This window comes from Pezoporus occidentalis, unplaced genomic scaffold (genome assembly GCF_034315485.1).
Source record: "Pezoporus occidentalis ecotype Australia unplaced genomic scaffold, CSIRO_AGI_Poc_V1 ctg337, whole genome shotgun sequence".
In the NCBI taxonomy this organism is placed as follows: domain Eukaryota; kingdom Metazoa; phylum Chordata; class Aves; order Psittaciformes; family Psittacidae; genus Pezoporus; species Pezoporus occidentalis.
The window spans coordinates 182,209-204,133 of NW_026915344.1; the positions used below are offsets into that span (position 1 = coordinate 182,209).

Sequence of the window (21,925 nt, forward strand, 5' to 3'; positions counted from 1 at the left end):
CCCCTCGAGCAGCCCTGCTGAAACCCCTCCTGAAACGGGAGCGAACTAGAGGTAAGCCAGTAGATGGTGCTTGAGAGGAGATGGCTGGTGATGGTTTCCCCCACCACGAACAGCACCCACACCACTCTCTGGACAGCTATAGTGGCCCTTAAGCTGCGAAAAGTTGAGAAATGGTAGCTTCTGAAATTGACCCCCATGGCCATTACTTTGTTAGCATCTTTAACCCAGAATTCTAGTAGCAACTAGCTGTTATCTTTAAAAATGACATGAATTAGCCCCTGCTCACGCAGCAGTGTCCAGTCATCCTTTTCTCAACAACTGGAAACAATCAGAGCTGCCCCTAAGTCAGATTTATTTCTGGCTGTAATGCTCACCAGCAGCACTGGGACTCTCAGAGAAAATATGTGATAATATTGATGGTTTTCCATACATAGAAGAGCTAAATGTGCAGAGTAAGCAGGGCTTCATCTTTGCCAATATGCAAAATACCCACTGCCATGCTTCCCAACCGAGGATGCTGTGCAGCTGCTTCCTGAAGATGGAGATCCCTCACACGCTATTTCTTATGTCTGTGTTTATGCTAAATTGTATGAGGAACCCGATTTTTAGTGATTCTGTTCCTAAAAGTTAGAACACATCCATTACTGTAACAACTGCATCACTGGCTGTTTCCATCACCCTGAGTTCACTTCGCCTCCCATACTGATAACCCAGTGCTTCATGAACCACACACTGCTGAGTAGATTTTTCTAGGATGCACAGTATCAATGAACATTTAACTCTTTGGTCCCCAACATGCAATTCCTTATTCCTACCTAAGGGTCCTTAGGAGTTCTGCTCATTGTCCCCACTTTACCTGGGAGCTCCTGTGACCATTTTGTCCCCATGGCACTGTCCATGGCATGCACCTGCCTGCCGAAGATTCCCAGCGGATTCCCAGCACACTGCTCTTTCTTGAAACAGGAGTTTCTCAGTACTAGAACTAAGCTACAGCTTGCAGCTCCTCTGGTCGTGTTGGAGGTAACACATCTCACAGTCCCACGAGCACGATGCACAGCGGGGAGGAATACGCGCTGTTCTCAAGTCACTGAAGCTTAAGGTGTTCAACGGGGAAGCGTTTAGAAGACTGCTCTATTGAATGGGAGAGAGAACGAACAACGCGGGCTGCTGTAAACCAGCGTCCCCAGCCCGGCCCCGAGCCCCAGGCAGGGGCCGCCCCATCCCGGAGCCGCTCCCGGGGGGGACGCGGGCTCCAGCCCCCGAGTCTCCACCCCCTGCGCGGGGCTCGGGGCAGGAGCCGCTGGGAGCGCGCAGAGCAGCGGCGGACAGCAGGAACCCGCTGCTCTGCAGAGCTCCATCCGCGGATACAGCAGAGAGAAAGCAAAGGTAGGTCCGGCTCTGCACCTGCCTCACAAAGCGCAATGCCCGGTTTCAGCATCAGCGGCATTGTCATTGAATGCTATTAACTATTGTTATTTAATGAATCCCGCTGAAGCACCGCGGTGGTTAACTAACTGAGCTATTGCCTTTCAGCTCTGGAGGAGGTTCCTAACGCTGGGTACAGCTGATGGCTTTCAGTTATGCCAAGAAAGCTTCAGCTCTTGCAGGGGAAGGGCTGGCAGCTGCAGCTAGCAGGGGGGAGGTCTCCTGTCCAAAGAACATTAGCAAGAGAACTTAAAGCAAAAGAAGAGTTATGGACAAATACCTTAATGGTAAGGAGAGACCCAGAGAGCTAGCTGTGAAAGGAGAATCCATCCCAGCCTGGGAAATTAGGCTGTGTGCTCATCCCAGGCTCCCAACCAGGGTAATGGAGGGACAGCAAGCAGGAGGGCGGATCTTCAGATCACGCTTTGTAAATGCAGCCAAAACCACAGGAAAATATTGAGAATGATTCCCAAAACAAAGCCAGAGTTTGAAATATCCATTTCCTCCAATGCCTTCAGAGACTGCAGAAGCTTTCTCTTGTGGGGTTTTTACAGAGTTCTTTTCCCCAAAGGCACAGATCTGTCTGCTGTTACATCTTAAACAGAAATAGTTCAAGTCTGATATTCATCTGCTCAGTTTAGCAAAGGGATACAGAAGCACTTTCTCCAGAAGGCAGGAAAGGTCAGCAAGGATCTGCAGTCTTTCACTTAAACAAGATCAATATAGCTATTCATCAGCAAGAACCCTCTTAGTGCTATAGATTCAGAATCAGAGCATTCTGAAATGCACAAACTAAGTGATTGGAAGGCGTACAGGGGTTTGGGGGAAGGTACTTTGATTTCAGTTAATGACTTTTTGTTCAACCTTGATAGGTACATTCTTTTTTAGGTCTTATTCTACACTGGTAAGATAATACACTCTTACTGCTTAGAAGGGCTGTTATTAATAAGTGGGATTTCAAGTATTCCTGCTGACAATACTTCAGCAAAGAGCGATACATTTGGGGTACTGCATATCTTTACATCCTAATATACCTTAAAGTGTAGAATCAAACTATCAGAGCACCACATCTAAAGCCTCTGGCTTATTGCTAGAGGATTTTTGATCAGAGAGGAAGCAAAGGGTGAGAGCAGAAGGCAGGAGCTGTTTAGGGGAGCCCTACAGAAAGCACACTGCTAGTGAAGTCTTGTAAACATGGTATTCTTCAAACAGCCATATGGTTTCAATTTGATAGGGCTTATCATTCAGAACATTCCAATTGCCTGCCCTAAGTTTTACCTTTCCCGAAACTGAAAACAAACATCTGGCAACATCTGTTGTCAGTTTTCCATGCAGAACAGCCACCAATGGGTGGAGAAGCATCTCCCACGGACAGGGGGAAAGGTGGAGGGGAGAGCCTGTACAGAAGCAGCAGGAACAAGTGCAAGTCCAGACCACTGCTGATTTAGTTCAGATTCCACTGAAGGAAATGCCTATTTTGAAGCCACTCTTGCAGCTTTTTAAAAAGGCTTGCTATGCAGTGCAAGATACTTCCTAAGTGGTGAGAAAGGGCTTGAAAGTATATAGAAGTACCTTACAAAATCTGCATAGTAATACAAATCCCCAGGAGAGGCTCTGAATTACAAGGATCTCATTGTCAAGATAAGAATTGGAGTAACTAAGGTTCTTGGAAGCTGTTCCTGTGAGTCTTTTCAGTCTGACTTGCAACTTAAGTCTCCTCTTTGTGTGGTCTAATGATGAGAAGCTAAAGGCTAAATTATCCTGCTGCACACCCAGTTCTGCTTCAGAGACTGGGATATTTGTGCCTTTTGCCTTTTCTTTGAACAAGTATTTAAAAGAAACCAACACAACCCACAAAGAAACTCCCTCTCTTTTTTAGCCTTGAATCCCAATTTATGACTCATTCAGCTGTTATACTCCAATTTCAGCAGCTATTATCCAGCTGCCTTCTCTGGATTCATATAAACAGAGTCTGAGCTCCTCATTTCTGGAAGTAATTTCTCCAACAATTGGGTTAGATTTCTACTTGCTCAGAGATCTTATCATGGAGATGATAAAAAGGTGATAGTGTGGGAGGCAGTGCCTGAGTATTATTGCAAATATTTGGAATTGCAGAGCAATCCTGGAGATTGGGAATGAAATTCTATCTTCTTGCCTGCTGCTCTGCCTCACTCCCAGCTCTTGGTATGTATAGAAGGCATTATACTTTTAAAGAAAGAGAGAAAATGGACCTCTGGTGCTGGATGTGGTCAAAGCAGGGGGGTTCCCCTCTGCATCACACTCTAGCCATCATTTCAGCCATCTAAGCTGACTGCTATAGCAGTCTTGGTGAGTATAGAAGATCAGTCTAAATCTGGTCACACTGGTGATTGTGTCTTATTCAATTGTAAAAAAGAGCTCCTGTTATGCATGCAGTATTAACTATTACTTTTAGGAAGAAAATTATGGGTTCAAGCCAGAAAACCTGTGATAAAGTTACTTATTGTAAGGGTTCAGATTACACAGCTTCTAAGGACTGGAGTTGTCATTATTATTACTCAACTGTGAAAACTGATACTACTTTCCCAGTTTTTAAAAGACATATTGGACCTTGCTAGTTAATGCCATAGACACCGTATCTAAACCTCTGACACTGTACAATCAGCTGCATTCATTATGCCATGAACAACAGCCTCTTCCCCCCACCAGTGTCCTGTAGGTGTACCAATAAATCCTCATTTAAAGTCCTCCAGTTCAGCAGTGTTTCTAAATATAACATAGGACTTCGCTAGCTACCATACTGGTGCTGCTGAGATGAGGCTTTGCTGGAGCTCTTTTACATACACACATGTACATATGTATATGCACATATGTGCAACTTCTACAGTTGGTCACCTAGATAAAAGAATGGGCAAAATAAATCCTCCAGGATTTTTCCTCCAGGGATTAACAGAGGAGCTGGAAGCCCACAGCAAAGCACACTGCCTTCATCAGGAAGCAGACCACCTTAGAAACCTTTTGATGCCTTTATCAGCAAAAGGTTTCAGCAACTTTACACTTCAGACTCCATCTGAAGTGTAAAGATGCTGAAGGGATTAGCAGAAATAAGAAGTAGTTGGGACTGCATAGGAGTGCAATGGATAAATGAGAGCACCAGCCCAAAAGCCAGCCTGCCAGCCAATTGGCATACTCTTCCTTTTCAGCAAAAGCATAACAACAGTAGTAGAAACTAAAGGCTCAGCTAGGGAGAAGCTTTAGAAATATTGAAAACCAAAGACATAGCAGTGCTGTCCCCACCTATCATCAACCAGGATGCTGAAGCATCCTCAATACAGGAGAGGCCCTCGCTCTTGCCCAAAAATAGCAGTCTGTACAGAAAACGAAAATCCTCTTAAACCACTGTTAGCACAGACTGACCCTTCAGCAGGTTCTTGAGTCCTTGCAAGAGATCTCTTAGGCTTCAGTGACCTGAATCTCAGTGAACACTTTCCAATCAGCAGTACAACTCCTTCATTAGACAAGTCCATCTCTACACACGCAATCCTGCTGGCTTCCAGCAACCTTGAGAAAAAGGACTTGGAACTTAATTCTACCAGTGTTACTCCCCAGAAACATTCTCTGAGCTTCCTCCAGACCTAACAGTGTGTGCTTTAGCTTGTCATGTTTCTAAATTTATCAGGTAGAAGCACATCTGGGTCCAGCCTGACAGTCTCCCTTGTCCAGGGTCACCAGGACAGCCAGTCCTGATGACTGAGAACTGCACAGTAGAAAGCGTGTTTTAATGTAAAAACAACTGTCATAATTTAAAACCTGTATTTAAACTTCTGCCCTCGAACTCCATTCACATTGTAAAATGCCTTTGTTCGATGTCTTGGGTTTTGTCTCTGTAGGTAACTTGAGAGTTGGACATGATGTGGAAAACACTCAGGATGGAAGGCAAAGTCCCATGTCTGCTCCTGCTGGTGGGAGCAATTATGACTGCTCAATGCCAGGTAAGAGGCTAATGGATCAAATAATGCTCTTGCCATCTTGTGTTTTGAGCAGTACTTCCTTACCATTGACTCCAGCTGTCTCCATCAGACAGAATGAGAATCTGCTTAGATCTGTGGCAACTCCATGGTTTATAGTTACCCACACTGAGACACTAAAGGCACTTTTCACTGTACTGTCTGACAAGGAGAGCAGAGAGTTGCTCCGAGCTCTCCTGATTTACAAGGCCTCAAGAAGACGATGGAGGCACTTGTTCTCTCTTTTTTCTGAAGAGAGCAGTGACTCACAGAGTTAACCTTCTCTGCTTGCAGGGCTTACGCGCACGTTTCAAACGGGGAGCCAGGTCCAGAGGTAAGCCATGCAAACTACAACTGTGTTACCTGGAGCTTTGTGAACGCAGGAGGGGAAAGCAGGTGATGCTGAGGGAACAGAGCCTGAAAGCTGTTTGTCACGGTTATCTGTATGAGAGATTCAGAAGACGAAAGAGCAGACCATCAATACAATGCACAACTCAAGGAATAAAGTTTTCCCCTCCCTCTGCTCTTCTTCAGAGAAAGAGGCTGTTGATAGCAGAGCTTTTCTCCTGGGAAGAGAAGGGAGTTCTTTCGCTCAGCCAGGTCTTTTCCCTGACTCTCTAAAAGAGGATTTTCCTTTCTCCAATTACAGCCATTTGCACAGAAAAATCATCTGGAGAAATCTACCAGCACAGGGGGACCTGGCTGAGGCTTTCAGGGAGCAGAGTAGAGTACTGTAGGTGCGACAGCGGTCGGAGTCGCTGCCACACTGTGCCTGTCAGAGGTGAGTATGAGGAAGAAAAAGAGAAAGGAAGTGGTGGGGGATGAGAGATTTTCCATCTAAGTATCCTAAAGAACTCCACTTTCAGGAAAGGAGTTATCACACAGAAAATTTGGCTTGAAATAGACTAGGATAGAAATGAAAATACTAATATGTACCGACTTAGGCAGGACTAAGAGGGAATGGGCAAGAGGCTGAGGAAGGCTCCTAATAGCACGTGGAGAGAATGGAGCAAAGGAAGAATGTGAGCACTATACAAAAAGACTGTAAGCACATGATAGAACAGCCTAAAGGAGACTGACAGGAGAGGAATGATGGGTATGCATTGATAGCATCTTACTTCTGTGAAATATAACAGTATTCTGGCTTTTGCTTATTCCACAGCCTGCACTAGAATTAAATGCTACAACGGGGGCCAATGCTCACAGGCATATTATTCCCCACAGCTCTTCATCTGCCAGTGCCACCAAGGTTTCTCTGGGAAGCAGTGTGAAATAGGTGAGTATACCAACGCTACTGGCTTTAGTTATGCAGTGCAGAAGGATGAGGTACCCAGAAGATGTACATTTTATTCCCTTTTGTTCAGATACTGCAGTTAAGTGCTACAAAGATGCTGGAGTGACATACAGGGGTACATGGAGCACGACAGAGAGCGGAGCTGAATGTTTAAATTGGAATAGCAATGGCTTGATGGACAGGAAGTACAGCAGCCGAAGAGAGGATGCTGCTGAGCTGGGACTGGGCAATCACAACTATTGCAGGTGAGGGGCTGATGGCACCCAGGTCAGAGGCACAGGAATCAGCCTAAAGGCTTGGAGCAAAGGAATGGCTGTTTGCAATAGTCTAATGTCAAGCAAAGAAATAACGTGCAGCCCATGAGCGGCAATTGCAATTTCTGTAGACATATCTCAGCTTCAGATCTACCTAGATTGGATGCTTATGGCAGACTACAAAATGCATGCATCTCTCACCCCATAGTCTTTCCCTTGTCCGTTTTCAGTGCCTAGAACTCCCTTTGTAGCCAGTTTCCTGCAGCTCCAGATCCTGCTCATAAACTAAACTTCACAAACAAGCTGTCCACTCCTGCCAGCTACTGGCTGTTTCATCCTCATTTACATGTATTCCACAATTAACATAGGAATCCAAATGACTTCTGAAGGTTCAGTCCATGTCTTCACTGCAGAGCAGCATTAAGTTACCAAACTAGATGGCAGACATGGGACTAATAACAATAGCTTCATAATGATGCATAATATCATAACTCTTTCAGAAACCCAGATGAGGATTCCAGACCTTGGTGCTATATCTATAAAGGGGGAAAGTACATCTGGGAACACTGCAGTGTGCCCTCCTGTTCAAAAGGTACATGCAGGGGGACAGGGAATGGACTTCACAGCTTCCATGATTCACTGCGTATCTAATGGTTCTCTGTGGACTTGTGCTATTTCTGCAGCTTGAAAAGTTGAACCTCTAACATTAATCATGGTTAAGCTTTTAATATTTATGACACTGAGAGACTGAGATAAGTATAGCTAGTATACAGCCTTGCCAGAAATCACAGTTAGGAAGAGCTAACAGGTTCACATCCATTAGTTAATATACAGCTTTCTTATTGAAGCTGGAAACAGCAACTGCAGATCTGGAAGAGGCACAGATTACCGAGGCAGCCACAGTGTTACCAGCTCTGGAGCTACCTGTTTGAGGTGGAATTCCCGAATCCTTGTCAACAAGTTATATACTGCTTGGAAAAGAGATGCTTACCAGCTGGGCCTTGGTACTCACAACTTCTGCCGGTAGGTAGTCACAGAACTGAAGTCCCACCAAACTTCCTTGTGGTGCTCTTCAGGCCAGGCTCTTTTATGTGGGTTATTTAAGCACGGGAAGTACATTACTGTTGGGAATGAAGCTCACTGACAATAGTAATTTTATTCCACCTGACCTATCTATGCTTTTGTAACATCAGACTCCATAAATTCAAGTTCCTCATGGTCCTAGGGCCCTCTGTTATCTCTAGAACACTCAGGTCACAGGCTGCCACCTTTAGGTCTCCCCAAACTCTCTTCACATCTGATAATACAAATAGTTTTTCTCTTTCCTGTGCTGCAGGAATCCTGACAATGACAGCAAGCCCTGGTGCCATGTTCTGAAAGGAAATCAGCTCACATGGGAGTACTGCAATGTGCCTACTTGCTGTAAGGATCTGGCACTCCTGTGTCTTCTCTTTCTTCACAGCATTACTGTTCTGCATGTCATTTGTATTAAGCTCAAGCTTCTTATAGTAAAATAGGAGCTGGAGGGGGACACCGCCCCCCCCAGACCAAACCAAACCCCCCTTCAGCAGGTCGTTTTTAGAGCAGAAAGAGATTCTGTGGCTCCAGCCTCACAGAAGTGCCTTTTTCTCTGCCAGAAGGGAGGACAGAAAAGGCAGGGTTTCCTTACTGTATTTTTCACATCAGAATACAAGTTTCCTAGGAAACAGGAATGAGTCAGTTACTACACAGTTCATGCCAGGCTGCCTCAACATGCACTGGCAGCTAACAGGCTCTTAACCCAAACTCCAGGCAAGAAGGCCTGAACAAAAAGCCTGTCTCTGGGTTTGTCATCCACAGCCACCTGCGGCTTGCGGCAGCGCCGAGGACACCAGTACAGGATTAAGGGTGGCTCCTATGCAGACATTGCAGCTCACCCGTGGCAAGCTGCCATCTTCGTGAAGTACCGCCGGGCGCCTGGAGAGCACTTCCTCTGTGGAGGAATCCTCATCAGTTCCTGCTGGGTTCTGTCAGCTGCTCACTGCTTTGAGGAAGGGTAAGTTGAGGATTCAGTGCTGTTGCGCGGACCAAAACCAACCAAACCCCAACACAACCAGACTGAAATTGGAAGCATCCAGTCTTGCCTTACTGGAAAAGGCTTGGAATAAGGCTTGTCATTGTACACTAAAGAGTGTAAAGTTAGCTGTGCAGAGCATGACAGACAGGCAATTGTTGGGCCGACTAACAGCATGGCATTAAGGTATCACTTCAGAACAGCAAGCAGCTGAAGAACGAAGCTGTCAGTACATATGCAGATCCATCTGATACTTGAGAACAGCAAGGGGCTGGCAGAGGAGCTTTGCCGTGATGGCTATAAGTAATTAGTGCAAAACCAAAGGCAAATTGGACACTTCAGGTCAAACTGCCTGGGTAATGAAGTAGTAATAGTACTAAAATACGAAGAGCAGAAGCTCCAGCAGCACATCTTCAAGAGAAGGGTGCACTCAACATGAGAAGAAAGTTAAGATTCTTGTTCTTCAGCTTTAGTGCAAATCAGCTGAAGATTGTGCTGGGGAGAACATCCCGAGCCACCCCTGAGGAAAATGAACAGAACTTTCAAGTGAAGAGCTACACCGTGCACCAGAGATTTGACTCAGAAAACTTTGACAATGACATTGGTAAGAACTCTGCTGACCTAGTGACTCTGCAAAGCTTGTGGCTGGCTCCAGTTTGTGCTTAATGAAGTTGCTTTCCCTCTTCAGCTCTGTTGCAGTTGAACTCGGATGCAGAGGAATGTGCTATTGAAACAGACACTGTCCGTGCTGCCTGCCTCCCAACACCAGCACTACACATGCCTGCCTGGACTGAATGTGAGATCTCTGGTTATGGCAGAAACGAAGAATGTAAGTAGAAGATATTACAGTTTGTGTCCCCTGCCTTCAAAGAATTCAAGCCTTTAGCACTGCTTAATGTGTGGTTCCCTGAATTATCATATGGGCTTATATCAGCCCTACAAAACATATGCATAGTAGGAGATAAACAAGTTTGGGGTTTTGTAAGTTATTTCATTGATCTTAGTTCTCTCAGCTGCATGGGCTCATAGAGTATTGTCATATATATATCTGGGGTTACCTGCTAATACATATCTGCTAATCACATGCAACTACCTGCAACTGTATAGCGTATTAGCAGATAATCCCAGATATATATCTGAAAAGGCTGGCTAAATGGTTTCTAAAGTGAGCTAAATAACAGGAATAAAACATGTCTGAAGGTATAACAGGCTGACTTGTATTTAAAACAAACAAAATCCCCCAGCTTGGATTTTACTGGTACTTTCTACTAATTTTCATTTCATTTGCTAACTTGTAGCCTCTGTGAGACAGAGACTGTGAAGAAACCACCATAAAAAGACCTAATAATGATTTGAACCCATAGTGGTTTTGTAACATACAAGTGTGGCATAAAGTGCTATTAAAACCAGTCTCCAGCACTGCTTACAGGGAGTGCAGGGTACACCCTTTGAGAGGGAAAGGATGCTGCAATTGTAATCCAAAACTAGACTGAAAAACAACAACCCTGCCAGCTTTCAGCTTTGTGCAGTCGCAGCTATGCAGAAGAATAAAAGCAACACCAAATCCCTTCCATTCCAGCAAAACACAAGCGTACATTCCTGTCCAGTTTCTCAGTATTGTGTACAACAAGGCATCCGCTTTTTGTTAGTGCAATCCTAATACTAAAAAGTCAGGATCCTGTTTTGTGCAGTTAGTGATTTTCATAGGCACTTGCTGTGACTTCATTTTGGTTGATGTAACTGTGCAAGGATAACTTACCCATCCATAAACCCCAGCAGTATTTAGAACTTAAGCTTCTTAAAGAAGCAATATTCTCTCTCAACTAGACTGAAGCAGTTCTCACTCACAAAGCAGAACCCCCAAGAATCAAAACTAGACCCTTTGGCAAAGAAATAATAGTTTACCTCCCTCTGCCCCCAAATACTTCCATTTATTCTCCTCTAAACTACAGAACCTGAACTGCTTTGGGGCTTTTTAAATATATATACACCTACACAGACATACTTATGTATTTATATTGCATTTTTTCTTCCAGTTTCTCCATTCTATTCAGAGCACCTGAAGGAAGGCCATGTGAGACTGTTTCCAGCCAGTCAGTGCACAACACAGCATCTAGGCAACCGGACAGTTACAGACAACATGTTATGTGCAGGAGACACAAGGAACCTTGATGATGCCTGCAAGGTAAACTCAATTCTGTTCTTGAGAGTCTGAGCTAAGCAAAGAAAAAGCTTCAGAAAATGGTTTAAAGTTGTTCTGTACTTGGCTGTGTGGAAGTTCTAGCAGACTTTCGTCAAACACAACAGAACTGTTGGCTCCTCTTTGCTTCCCCTGCCCCTCAGAGCTAGAAAAGCAGGCCACACTTGATCAGAACACCACAGACTGAAAATCCCAAATATAGGAAATGGCACAAATCTGAGCAGGAAACTCCACCTCAGCAGCATTTCCTAATATTTTCTCTTATGTGAGCAATGCAATACACTCAGCAGGGTGTTCTGTAAGAGAACACGAGTGCTGCTCTACTGAGAAGTGCAGAAAATATAGTAATAAAAGCCAAAGATGGTGGGGAATGAGGAAAAAGGAGGGCATTCAGTCCACATCCTTTCCATTTAAACAGCTCTTTAATATACGCAGCAGTATAAGCCACTCTGGATCGGTGAATAAGCTTGAATAAGAGTATTCCTCTTTTTGTTCTGACCAACATCTCACCTACATTTCATGAGAGCCATATGGAGTTAGATGCTTTAGTGACAGGTTTTTTTGAGGTGTCTCCCCATGAGGGGAGCATTGAGGGAGTCTAGAACACAAAAGGGCTTATGTGAAAGTGCTGTTACTAAGAGCTCTTGATTTGTTAGCATACTACATAGGGTATTTCCGTGGACACCACTAAAGCCAGTGAGTGGGGGTAAAAGCAACACAAACCCAACCAAAAAAGAGATAGTTATTAACCTCCTGCTTCTCTGTAGGGTGACTCTGGAGGGCCTCTGGTCTGTATGAAGGATAATCGGATGTATCTCATTGGAATCATCAGCTGGGGAATAGGCTGTGGCCGCAAAGACATACCTGGTGTTTATACAAATGTGAATCGTTATCTGGACTGGATTCAGGACAACATGAAACCCTGAGAAAGAAAAATGAGCTATCCACAACCTTGTGGCCATGCCCTCGCAGCTTCCTTCTTGGTGTTTTAAGGATACTGACAGTGCTTCCCTTTATCCTATGGCTTTTCATACCACAGGAATGTGTGGGAAGGGCACATTCTCAAGTTCCTCTCCTTTCCTTGTTACAGGTTATTGGAAGCTAACACTCCTTTCTCCCCACATCCCCAAGCTTTCTCCTTGCATCACATCACAAGTACTATCAAATTTAATTTATAAAGAGAGTAAGCCAAGAGACAACATTGTGCATCCCATGAGCAGCTATGTTGGTTTGGGAAGGGGTATGAAATGAAGGCAAAGGGGAATTAAATTTCCTGAAAACTTAAATCTCACTTCTTTGACTGTAAATTTGGAATACATTCCAGTCAGGCTGAAGCTCTATCCTTATACCACTTTACTTTGGTTATGTAAGTTGGTTTCAGCTTGATTCTCTGTCCTCAGAGAAATGGTGGTTAAGTCCAGTTAATCTTCGTAACTGAAGCACAGTCCTTAGCCTGCTGCTCAAAACCCTACTAGTAAACAGGAATGGTTTAGCTGTCCTAAAGGCAGTTTCAGTGAGGTTCCAGGAAGTGCTCAGTGCTCCTTGCAGGAAACACCAGGAAAAAAGACCAAGAGATAAGTTCATTTTAGCTTTTCAGACAGTGGCTTAGTCCCAAGCTCACAATCCCAACTGCATAATGACATATAGCCCCTAAGGCACCCACTATCCACAATCCAACTGGCATAATTCACCTTCCTCCTCAAATACCAACTGTATTTTTTGTACAGCCCACACAAGCCACTCTGGAATGACACATATGACATGTAAAACTGAACTTTATTGATGCCCTTGCTGAAGGTTATATTTGCACTGAACATGCTCGGCAGTTAAGGCCATCTGCTATGGCTTTCATCAGTTGCACTGAAACTTGCAATTCCACATGCAAGGTGCCACTCATCCACTGCAAGTGTTCATCACACACAAACCAGAATGTGTGTTACCCTTTGCTTAAGAGTCACCTTGTTCTGTTCACAAGCATGAACTGTACATGCTGCACTCCACAGCCAGGTACAAGTTCTGCTACCACAGAGAAAACACATTGGCATCTAGTGGCCAAAGAGCACATTACAGACAATATAGAACACTGCAGATGCCTCTCAGTTCATATTTATGCTGTAGAGAGATGCAGCACAGACTGGAATGAGCTCCTAAGGAAGAGATGGTCCCAGCGAAAAATCCAGTGTAGGCTTGAATCCACCTGCAGAGCAGCTGATTGGTACAGGAACTGGAATGAGGTAGGACAGCAAGAAATACTACAAAGGTACCAGGACACAATTACCTCAAAGACAGACATCAGTGAGCAGAAGAACAGCAGTATCACCTTCATTTGTACTAGGCAGGCAAGAAGACAAGAAAAGGTTCCAACAAGTTACTAGGAGAGTGCTTGTCTTCATTTAATCACAGCTTCAATTTCCATCAGTGTGCTCATGCCTGCCTGTCTCTGTCCTGACTCCCCAGAGAAACCAGGAGAATCCCTACCTTCAAATACTGATGAAATAAGAGAAGGAGAATTACATTCAGGTGTCACCACCCATCGATTACAAGACCGTATGTGCTGTGTCAGCCCTTTGGAGGATACCATCCTAAGATTTGGATGGATTTCCAGTGCATCTCCAGAGATTCAAGATACTTGATGACCAAAAGAGCTTATGAAATATGTAGAAAATGCATATACTTCTTCTCTTCCTCCCTCTGTGACACCATCCCCAATCTCAAGCTTCTTAACTTCTCATGCTGGGTGGGACAATCTACCTTTCCACTTCTCTCAGTCCCTTCCAGGTAGAATGGCTGGATGATCTCTCTGCTGCCAAGAGCTATAGAGCTCTCCACCCTAACACCCAGTGACGGAGAAGGGCAAATGCTGGACCATCACACTGGAGTTGAAGTTTGGGGAAATTCAACTTTGTATCATCTACGAGGGCTAAAAGCCAACCAAAACATAAGGAAGAGGAGTTACAAAAGGCAATAAAACCCTAGAATTTCCTTGAAGACAGCAAAATGAAGGTGATACAAGCATACATAGCTGAAGCTGACTCACTAATCCCAAGAGACCTGAACACCTCTCGCATCTGCCATTGTTTCAAATGCTTCAGACTCAGGTAGGGATGAGATGGTTTCAGGTCGACCTTACCTTTCCCTGCTCCCCAGCACCCTAAGCACTGACTCTCCTGCTCATGCTACTACAGGCAAGGGAGCAACCCTGGACAGATGGATGGGGTAAGAGGCTGCATCCAACAGCCGGGGACAGAAGAAACAGGAAAGTGCTCTTCCTTGCTATCAGGATCCTCTAGGTTCGTACTTGGAACTTGCCAGCCTTAGTCATGTATTTTATCCCCTTGAAGGGCTTGTACTTCTCCCCATACATGTCCAAGCGATTCACCTTCAGTCCTAAAGGCAAACAAACACAGCATAAGACTGACTGCTGCCACAAGCAAAGCAGACAGGCCTTCAAGATAAAGGAACAGCAGATCATGCCAGCAGTGCAGAAAGCACAGGGAAAGTTTTAGGAAGCAGTAAAAAGAATGGAGAAAAGCTGACAACTGCTAATTGTCAGAATCACTTTTTACCAACACATCTATACCCTAGAATCGTTTACAGGTCTGTAAGCACAACATGCAAGGAAATGTAGATAGGCTGTTTCAGAGCATCAGAGAGAACAAATCCATGTATCTAGTCAAAGCACACCAATTTTTTTTACTTGAAGACCATGTTTCAGGTAGAATGTACTTCAGAAGGCCTGCAGAGCTACTTCAGCTACATGCAGAATGAGCAAGACGCAGCAGAGAATATTCAGGCAGTCACTTACCAGATATAGCCAGCTGCTGGATTTTAAACTGCAGGTTAATGGTGGGGTTTTCATCTGGTTTTGATGTCCCAGCTTGCAGGCTCATGCTCCCTTTCAGGCTTGGCAGCTTCTGGGGGTTTATTTTCCCCACATCCCATGACAGCAACTTCAAGGAGAAAAAAACTGCAGCAGTGAAACAGAAATGCTGGAACAGCCCCTGAAGAACAGTCCCCCTCCTATGACAGCTTGAAATGTTTCTTTATGGAAAAAGTCTTAGTATATTGCCCTTCATATTGGACAAGCACAGTACAGGCTTCTTGTCCCTCTCTCTGCATGAGGTTCCTCAAAAGCCTACCGCAAATGGCAGGCCTCAACCTGAATGTGCAGTATTTTCAAAGGACCAAGTCTATTGTGCAGTATTAGGCATGACAACTAGAAATCCAGAAGTTTGCAAAGCATCCACCAGAGCAATGCCTCATCATACAATAGCAGTTCTTGGATTTTCTGCACACACCAAGCAACCAGGACCATAATCCACTTGGACACCGAGCTGTTTGTTGTGGGGATTAAGGCAACTTATAGTATGCAACTGTGCAGAGAAAGTTCTCACCCCAAAAAAAGAGACAACCTTCAGAAAAGCAATGTTCAAGGAAATGTGCTTATAACCATGAACAGCTCAACTTCATTTGCTGAAAGGTAATAATAAATAACAATATAATAATAAAAAAGAAGTTCAGTTCTCTCTTTCCTCTCACCTTTGTAACTGGATCGAAAACGTGTGTTCCCTGAGAGGGTGTGAGGGTCATATTTAAGACACCTTTTGGCATCTGGCTGGTGACAATCACTCCCTCTACAGTCTTCCCCATAGTCTGCTTCGGCCCCACTGTGATCTCAAAACGTCCCAGTGAGCTGCTGTCACGGAAACTGATGTTGTGCTTAACGTAGACAGGAATCGCCACAAGACTGGAAGAAAGACATGAACAGAAAATTCTTGTCAATCTCTCACCTCCATCTTTGCTTTACCTGATGCAGTCCTTGCCTTCTACACTGAAAACATTGGAAACCAATCTCCTTAAAAGAGAAGGAAATCCTACACTTGTTTGATCCCTTCCAACCAAACCATTTTGTGATTCTATCTATTTCCACTTCATTTAGCACTTGCCACCTGATCTTTAAAAGCAATTCCTTGGGTATTTTTCCCTTCTACTAGCCAGGAAGATCCTAATTTTGTAATTCACAGTACTACATTCATCACCTACTTCTGAGCACTGACATGGTAGGAGAGCAAGCGAAAATTCCCATCAGGTGGAATGAAGGAGAGTATTCTCTCTGACTCCCAGCGCTTAAAACGCACACAGGGATGGAAGCTGACATCATCCAGCAACCGAGGGTTCTGAAATAAAAGGAAGTCACCAGGTTCAGGAAGGCAGTTCTATTTAATATAACCCCATCTTCCATCCATGAAGATGCACCTCCCATTTGATGCACTCTGCCTACTTGATAGGATCTACATTCAGGCACGTTAAGCTATTTGATGCTGTTACATCTGCATAATAGGAGTACTTATTAATCTCTATCCTATGTTAGGAAGTTCAGTCATGTCAAATAATTACCTTGATGCACACCATTAAAAAGGCAACCTTTAGGATATCTGCTTAAAACACTGCTGTATCTCAAAAACTTAGTCACAGCACACACTAACAGTACTTTAAAAAAAAGCCAAGTCTCTTTAAATTCAAACACCTTTAGGCTCAAAGTTGCTGAAGTTCATTAGGAGCTTCCATTGTCAGTTCTTTCTCTTTTTGTTTGGCATACCCACGTTCTGATGTACTGAAATCCATCAGCGTGAGTCTGAGATCCTAGCAGCAGAGCTGGAAAACCCTTTTCAAATACACTTAAGATACACCCTTGAGCTTTACCATAAAGGAGAGGGTAAGGTCTGGCATCCCAGTCAGCTTGACACAAGCATCAATCACCCCTTGGATTTCAGCAGTAATCGTGGAACCTGCAACAGTAAAGTAAATGCAAGAGGTTATGCCAACCTGATCCAAAAAGTCCCCATGTGGAAAAACTATCAATAGGGAGGAACTGACACCAGCAATGTCCATTTTAACGGTAAGTGGCAATAGCTCCCAGCTCTAACAAGACTAAGATGCACAAAAACTGAGGGAAAAGGGCTATGAACAATTTTCATGCATGATTTTCACTCACCTACTATTTTCCCAATTGCTTACAAGAACTCAGGAACAAGGACAAGTGAAAACCTTGGTACCCCTCTAAAATAACACCTATGAGTTGTCAAGGTTCCAGAGTAAGAATAAGAATAGAGCTTCCCAAACTTATATGAGGCACCTCCTCTTTGAAGACCTTAATCTCTCTTCAAGCACTATCAGGACAAGTTACCCTCATCTTAGCCAGAAGGAACTTCCATACCTGATTTGTCAATGATTGCATCTATCTCCTCAACTACATCAAAATATGCCTCATTGTTGGTATATTTGACACCAGTGCGTCTCCAAGGCACCACTGACAGCTGTCCAGTAGGGAGCTGGTCACCCACATTAGTGCTTCCTGGAAGAAGAAAGACAATCACAAGCACCACAGAAGTTAGACAGTGCTCCAGAACAAGTCCTTGGCATTATATAACTTAACTGTAATCAATCTCTGTCTCTTTGGAGGAGAGCAATTAGTCTTCCAGACTCACTGTCTGTAATCTACAACTTACATCTCTCTTATATCCAACTCAAAAACATACCACAGGAAGGCACCCAGAAGTGAAACTAAGAGCCACCCCAACAAAAAACCCACAGCAAACTGACTCATCCAGGAAGTCAGGTCATGATGGAACTGGAAATGTCATCTGCCTGGTTTGGATAAATTAAAGAATGCAGTGTCCTAATTCACTTCTGCAGGAATATTGCCACATGGTCTCCCCAGTTTATCTCCTTCTTTCTCTGTACCTGTAATGGTGTTGACAACTGTTCGCAGGATAGTGGGTGGTTTTATCAGTTCCTTAAGAATATTAGACTCTGTTGCCAATGGAAAGCCATTATCCAGCATCTCCTCCAGGACCTCATAAACGACCACCACATTGTCCTTGATCATCACCTCTGAACAGACACCAAAATAATCCTGTGCAAAAAGAAATAATGGTTCAACAGTCTCTGAAAGAGTCTTAGTGATCATTCAGTTCAGCATCCTCCCACACAGAAATACATCAAGCCTCTTCTTGGAAACAACACTGAAACTCCATGTAGTAGTCCAAGCACAACAGTCTGACCACTCCAACAGACACACACAGCTCCAAGCACACCTCTGCCACTGATGCAGCAAACCCAGCACATCACCACATGCTCTTATTTCCTTTCTATGTAGCAAGATCCCCTTTGATAGCTGAGGTTAGTGCTTGGAAGTGGCTCAGCTGCAACCGAGTGAGCAGCAATATTAATAAAGCCAACTTACTTCCTGCAGCCACTTGCACACAGTGATGCTTTTCACTAGACTCCAGTGCCATAAATCCTTCCTGGCTGCCCTCACCTTTTCCTGCAGTGCTCTCAGTATTATAACTGCTGTTTAATGAATTCAAAGCCCCTCAAAGCTTTTAATTTCCTTTTGCTAGAATGTTTGCATATATAGATGCAATGATACAATTATTATCTTAAATTCTGTAAAGATTTATTAGGATTTATTTTGATGTGGAATAGAAGGGAAGCCCAGCTTCTATGCTTAGTCTGCATAGGCCCATGTTTGTCTTACAGAAGAATGTCTCTGAAGTCCGTCTAACATGCTACCTGTGCTTTTGTCATTCTGAGACCACTTGGGGTGTGCAGACTGCTTACACATCCTAAAATGCATGAAACTAACAGCAGAAGCCCAGTATTCTGAAAAATCTAAACAATTCTATCCATGTAACAAAACTTCCTCATCATTTAAGAGTGCATAAAGCAGAACCTTAGAACACGAATCATAAAAGTTCCACAGACTAGTTTACTCCCCAGCTTAATTTCTCTCTGTTTCTTCAGCTCCTAATCAGTGAACAAACACACCTCGTCCCATCACAAAAACCAAGATCCAGGTGCCTGACACAGGACATTTACGACCTGAACAGCCAACCCGCTCCCTGGCCTCAGTGAAACACAATCCAGCCCACACTCGTGGCCTGACTGGTGCCTGGAAGCAGGAGCTCACATGACACTTGTTGGCCCAAGTACCCGCATGTCCTGTATTTTGGCAGGATGCTGGTCACAAGACATTCCAAATCCAGACTCCACAACACACGTTTTCACTGTTTCCCTAAGCTGACCAGCAGTCATGTCAGCACAGAGGGAACATGGTGCAGTTCCTGGTGTCCTCAACGTAAGAAGGCATGTGGAGCTGTTGGAGCAAGTCCAGAGGAGGCCACGAAGATGCTCAGGGGCTGGAGCACCTCCCGTATGGAGACAGACTGAGACAATCGGGGCTGTTCAGCCTGGAGAAGAGAAGCTGCGTGGATACCTCAAAGCAGCTTCCAGTGTCTGAAGGGGGCTACAAGGATGCTGGAGAGGGACTCTTCATCAGGGACTGTAGAGATAGGACAAGGGGTGATGGGTTCAAACTGAAACAGGGGAAGTTCAAGTTAGGTATGAGGAAGTTCTTTACTGTGCAGGTGTTGAGGCCTGGAACAGATTGCCCAGAGAAGTGGTAAATGCTCCATACCTGGCAGTGTTCAAGGCCAGGCTGGACAGAGTCTTGGGTGACATGGTCTAGTGTGAGGTGTCCCTGCCCATGGCAAGGGGTTGGAACTGGATGATCTCCAGGTCCTTTCCAACCCGAACTATTCTATGATTCTACGCTCTGGGGAACCTCCTGTGACTCAGTTCTTTAGGAACCAAATATGCTTTCAAGAAGCATTGCTAGACATAAGCACACAGGTAGCTAATCACGGAGTAAAGACACAAATCCCAAAAGCTCCTTGTGAGGACAAGGCCCTCCTGGGCTGGGTTCACAGCTCCTCGAAGAGACAGGGCTGCAAACCAAGAAACATCAATCTTGACAGCTGAAATGTCCTTCCTCATCCCGAATCAATCCATCATCACCCTGGGTTGCATGCACCCACCGAAAGCCCTAGAGACCCTCTGGGGCAGGGGAGATGAGGGGTATGGGGGGGGGGGGGGGAGCAGCCCAGAAACCAACCTCACCTGGAAGGTGTCGACGACGCGGTGCAGGAACTCGATGACGAAGAGGGGAGGCACCTCGCTCTGGATAACGGCCACGAAGAAGATCTTGTGGCGGTAGACGCTGAGGAGGTAATGGTGCGGCGTGGGGATCACCGGCGGCACGTTCTCCGCCTCCGAGGCCCTCTCCTGCGCCTCGAAGAAGTAGTCGCAGACGGAGCGGCTGACGACGCTCTTCCAGTGCTTCTCCAGGAAGATGTCCCCCGCGGCGTTGATCAGGAACAGGCTGTGGATCATGGCTGCCCCCCTCGGCCCGCACCCCCGGGCCCCGCGCAGCAGCGGCCACCACAGCCCGGCGCCCACCCGGCCCCTGCCTCACGCAAAGCTCCGCCCCCCCTGCGCGCGGATTGGCGGAGAGGAAGGCTTCCCCCCCCACACACCCAACCCTAACCCCCTCTCCCGGGCGAGCGTTCTCATTGGTGTGATCCACTCACAGCCACGCCCGATAGGCCGAGGAGAGGCGGGGGTGGGTGATGACGCGCCAGAACGGCTGGCTGCGATTGGACAGCAGCTTGCCATAACCGCAGCCCAGACAGGAGCGCGCACACTCAACGCCCCGCCGGGAGAGGCGCCGGAAGAGGCGGGGCTCTACGGGAGCGCGCGTAGCGGGTCCGGTCCGGTCCGAGCGGGAGGGAGCAGCCGCCGGTTTGTTTCCGCAGGGCAAGCGTCGATGCAGGCCACCGGCCGCGTTATGGGCGCGGTGGGCACAGCGAGCCCCTGGACTTCCGATGGGGCAGATGCCACCCCCGGTAATTTTGCAGTTTTACCGCTCTGCTGGAGCGAACCTGGACACAAGAGCGATGCCAAAGCCCCCGGAGCCCCGTTAGGTAACTGGATAAGCAGATTACCCTCACTACCGGGGCTGGCGGCGAAGCCCGGGGTGAGGGTTGCTGCCCCAGCACCGCAGGACTCGGGACCGAGCCGTTACACCCAACTGAGCCTCACGACTGAGGGCAAATACCTCCGAGTGTGGAAGATGAGTAACCTGAACGGGTCTGTGATGCGTGTGCAAAACATGGTCCTGCTCAGAGCTTATACTAGATCTTATTTTATCTTCATACGTTGTAGCTATTTTACTTCCAAAAGGGGTGGAGATCAGTGTATTTGCTCTGATACTACTTTTTAATACATCCTTACTTAAGGTATCGGGTAATTCACTAAGCACTAGTTGAGCTTTCTGCTATAGCAGAAAATAAGGAAGGAGAAATGGCCTTTATATTAATTTCTTGGTTGTGGTCATGATTTGTAACAAATGCATTTTTAAGCATCAAATAATGCTTTGGGAAAAAAAAAGCCTAATTTAATGTGTAATTAATTACACATTTGAGAGCAGCAAAAGGGAATATTTTGTCATTTAATTACAGTGCTTCTAAATTTAAAATAATAATTATTTTAATACATCTCCAGTTTTAACTTAAAGGTATTGTACAGGTTATTTCATCAATCTATGAGAATGTTGGAGAGAAAATGGGAGTCATACGGGTATCACAAATGGAAAGCAACAGCACACAGGTAAATTGACTGACGACATAAAGCCTTTATCCATTTGGTTCTCTGAGGAACTCAAAACCTTTCTGTTTTTAACTTGGACCTTAAAATCAGCAGTCATGGTATATGTCTTTTCAATACAGGCAGCTTGTTTTTGTCTCAGTTTTGACTGTATCATACACTGTTTAAAACCTGCCATTTCCCTCTGACTGCTTGCTCTCATTATCA

The 21,925-nt window shown here is 45.2% G+C and overlaps 2 protein-coding genes across 8 annotated transcripts; one reads left to right on the forward strand and one right to left on the reverse strand.

Moving 5' to 3' along the window:
* Positions 1–22: 22 nt before the first annotated feature.
* PLAT (plasminogen activator, tissue type) lies at positions 23–19,144 on the forward strand. 7 transcript variants are annotated; one of them, XM_062629423.1, is made up of 16 exons: positions 1,216–1,386; positions 3,604–3,753; positions 5,295–5,396; positions 5,706–5,745; positions 6,061–6,192; positions 6,574–6,687; positions 6,776–6,950; positions 7,460–7,551; positions 7,808–7,982; positions 8,296–8,381; positions 8,799–8,994; positions 9,480–9,616; positions 9,701–9,841; positions 11,049–11,197; positions 11,980–12,093; positions 19,019–19,144. In XM_062629423.1, exons 3-16 carry the CDS (start codon positions 5,313–5,315, stop codon positions 19,127–19,129), a joined length of 1,746 nt encoding a protein of 581 aa, XP_062485407.1. In that variant the 5' UTR covers positions 1,216–1,386; positions 3,604–3,753; positions 5,295–5,312; the 3' UTR covers positions 19,130–19,144. The 7 variants fall into 7 exon arrangements, with proteins under 7 accessions (XP_062485408.1, XP_062485410.1, XP_062485407.1 ...); XM_062629424.1 differs by lacking the exons at positions 1,216–1,386; positions 3,604–3,753 and adding an exon at positions 23–51; XM_062629420.1 differs by lacking the exon at positions 3,604–3,753.
* AP3M2 (adaptor related protein complex 3 subunit mu 2) lies at positions 12,970–20,538 on the reverse strand. The gene is made up of 8 exons (XM_062629428.1): positions 20,174–20,538; positions 17,957–18,128; positions 17,430–17,567; positions 16,916–17,001; positions 16,256–16,389; positions 15,752–15,959; positions 15,018–15,162; positions 12,970–14,599 (listed from the first exon to the last, which is right to left on the reverse strand). Exons 1-8 carry the CDS (start codon positions 20,444–20,446, stop codon positions 14,499–14,501), a joined length of 1,257 nt encoding a protein of 418 aa, XP_062485412.1. The 5' UTR covers positions 20,447–20,538; the 3' UTR covers positions 12,970–14,498.
* Positions 20,539–21,925: the final 1,387 nt, after the last annotated feature.

Bases quoted from the DNA above. Each gene is read 5' to 3' on its own strand.
- PLAT (XM_062629424.1), top strand. From the start codon at position 5,313: ATGATGTGGAAAACACTCAGGATGGAAGGCAAAGTCCCATGTCTGCTC. The intron at 6,688-6,775 runs GTGAGTATACCA...CCTTTTGTTCAG, and splicing joins TGGGAAGCAGTGTGAAATAG to ATACTGCAGTTAAGTGCTAC. The intron at 6,951-7,459 runs GTGAGGGGCTGA...TAACTCTTTCAG, and splicing joins GGCAATCACAACTATTGCAG to AAACCCAGATGAGGATTCCA.
- AP3M2 (XM_062629428.1), bottom strand. From the start codon at position 20,446: ATGATCCACAGCCTGTTCCTGATCAACGCCGCGGGGGACATCTTCCTG. The intron at 17,002-17,429 runs GTATGGAAGTTC...TTACTGTTGCAG, and splicing joins TGCAATCATTGACAAATCAG to GTTCCACGATTACTGCTGAA. The intron at 14,600-15,017 runs GTAAGTGACTGC...GTTTGCCTTTAG, and splicing joins CCAGCAGCTGGCTATATCTG to GACTGAAGGTGAATCGCTTG.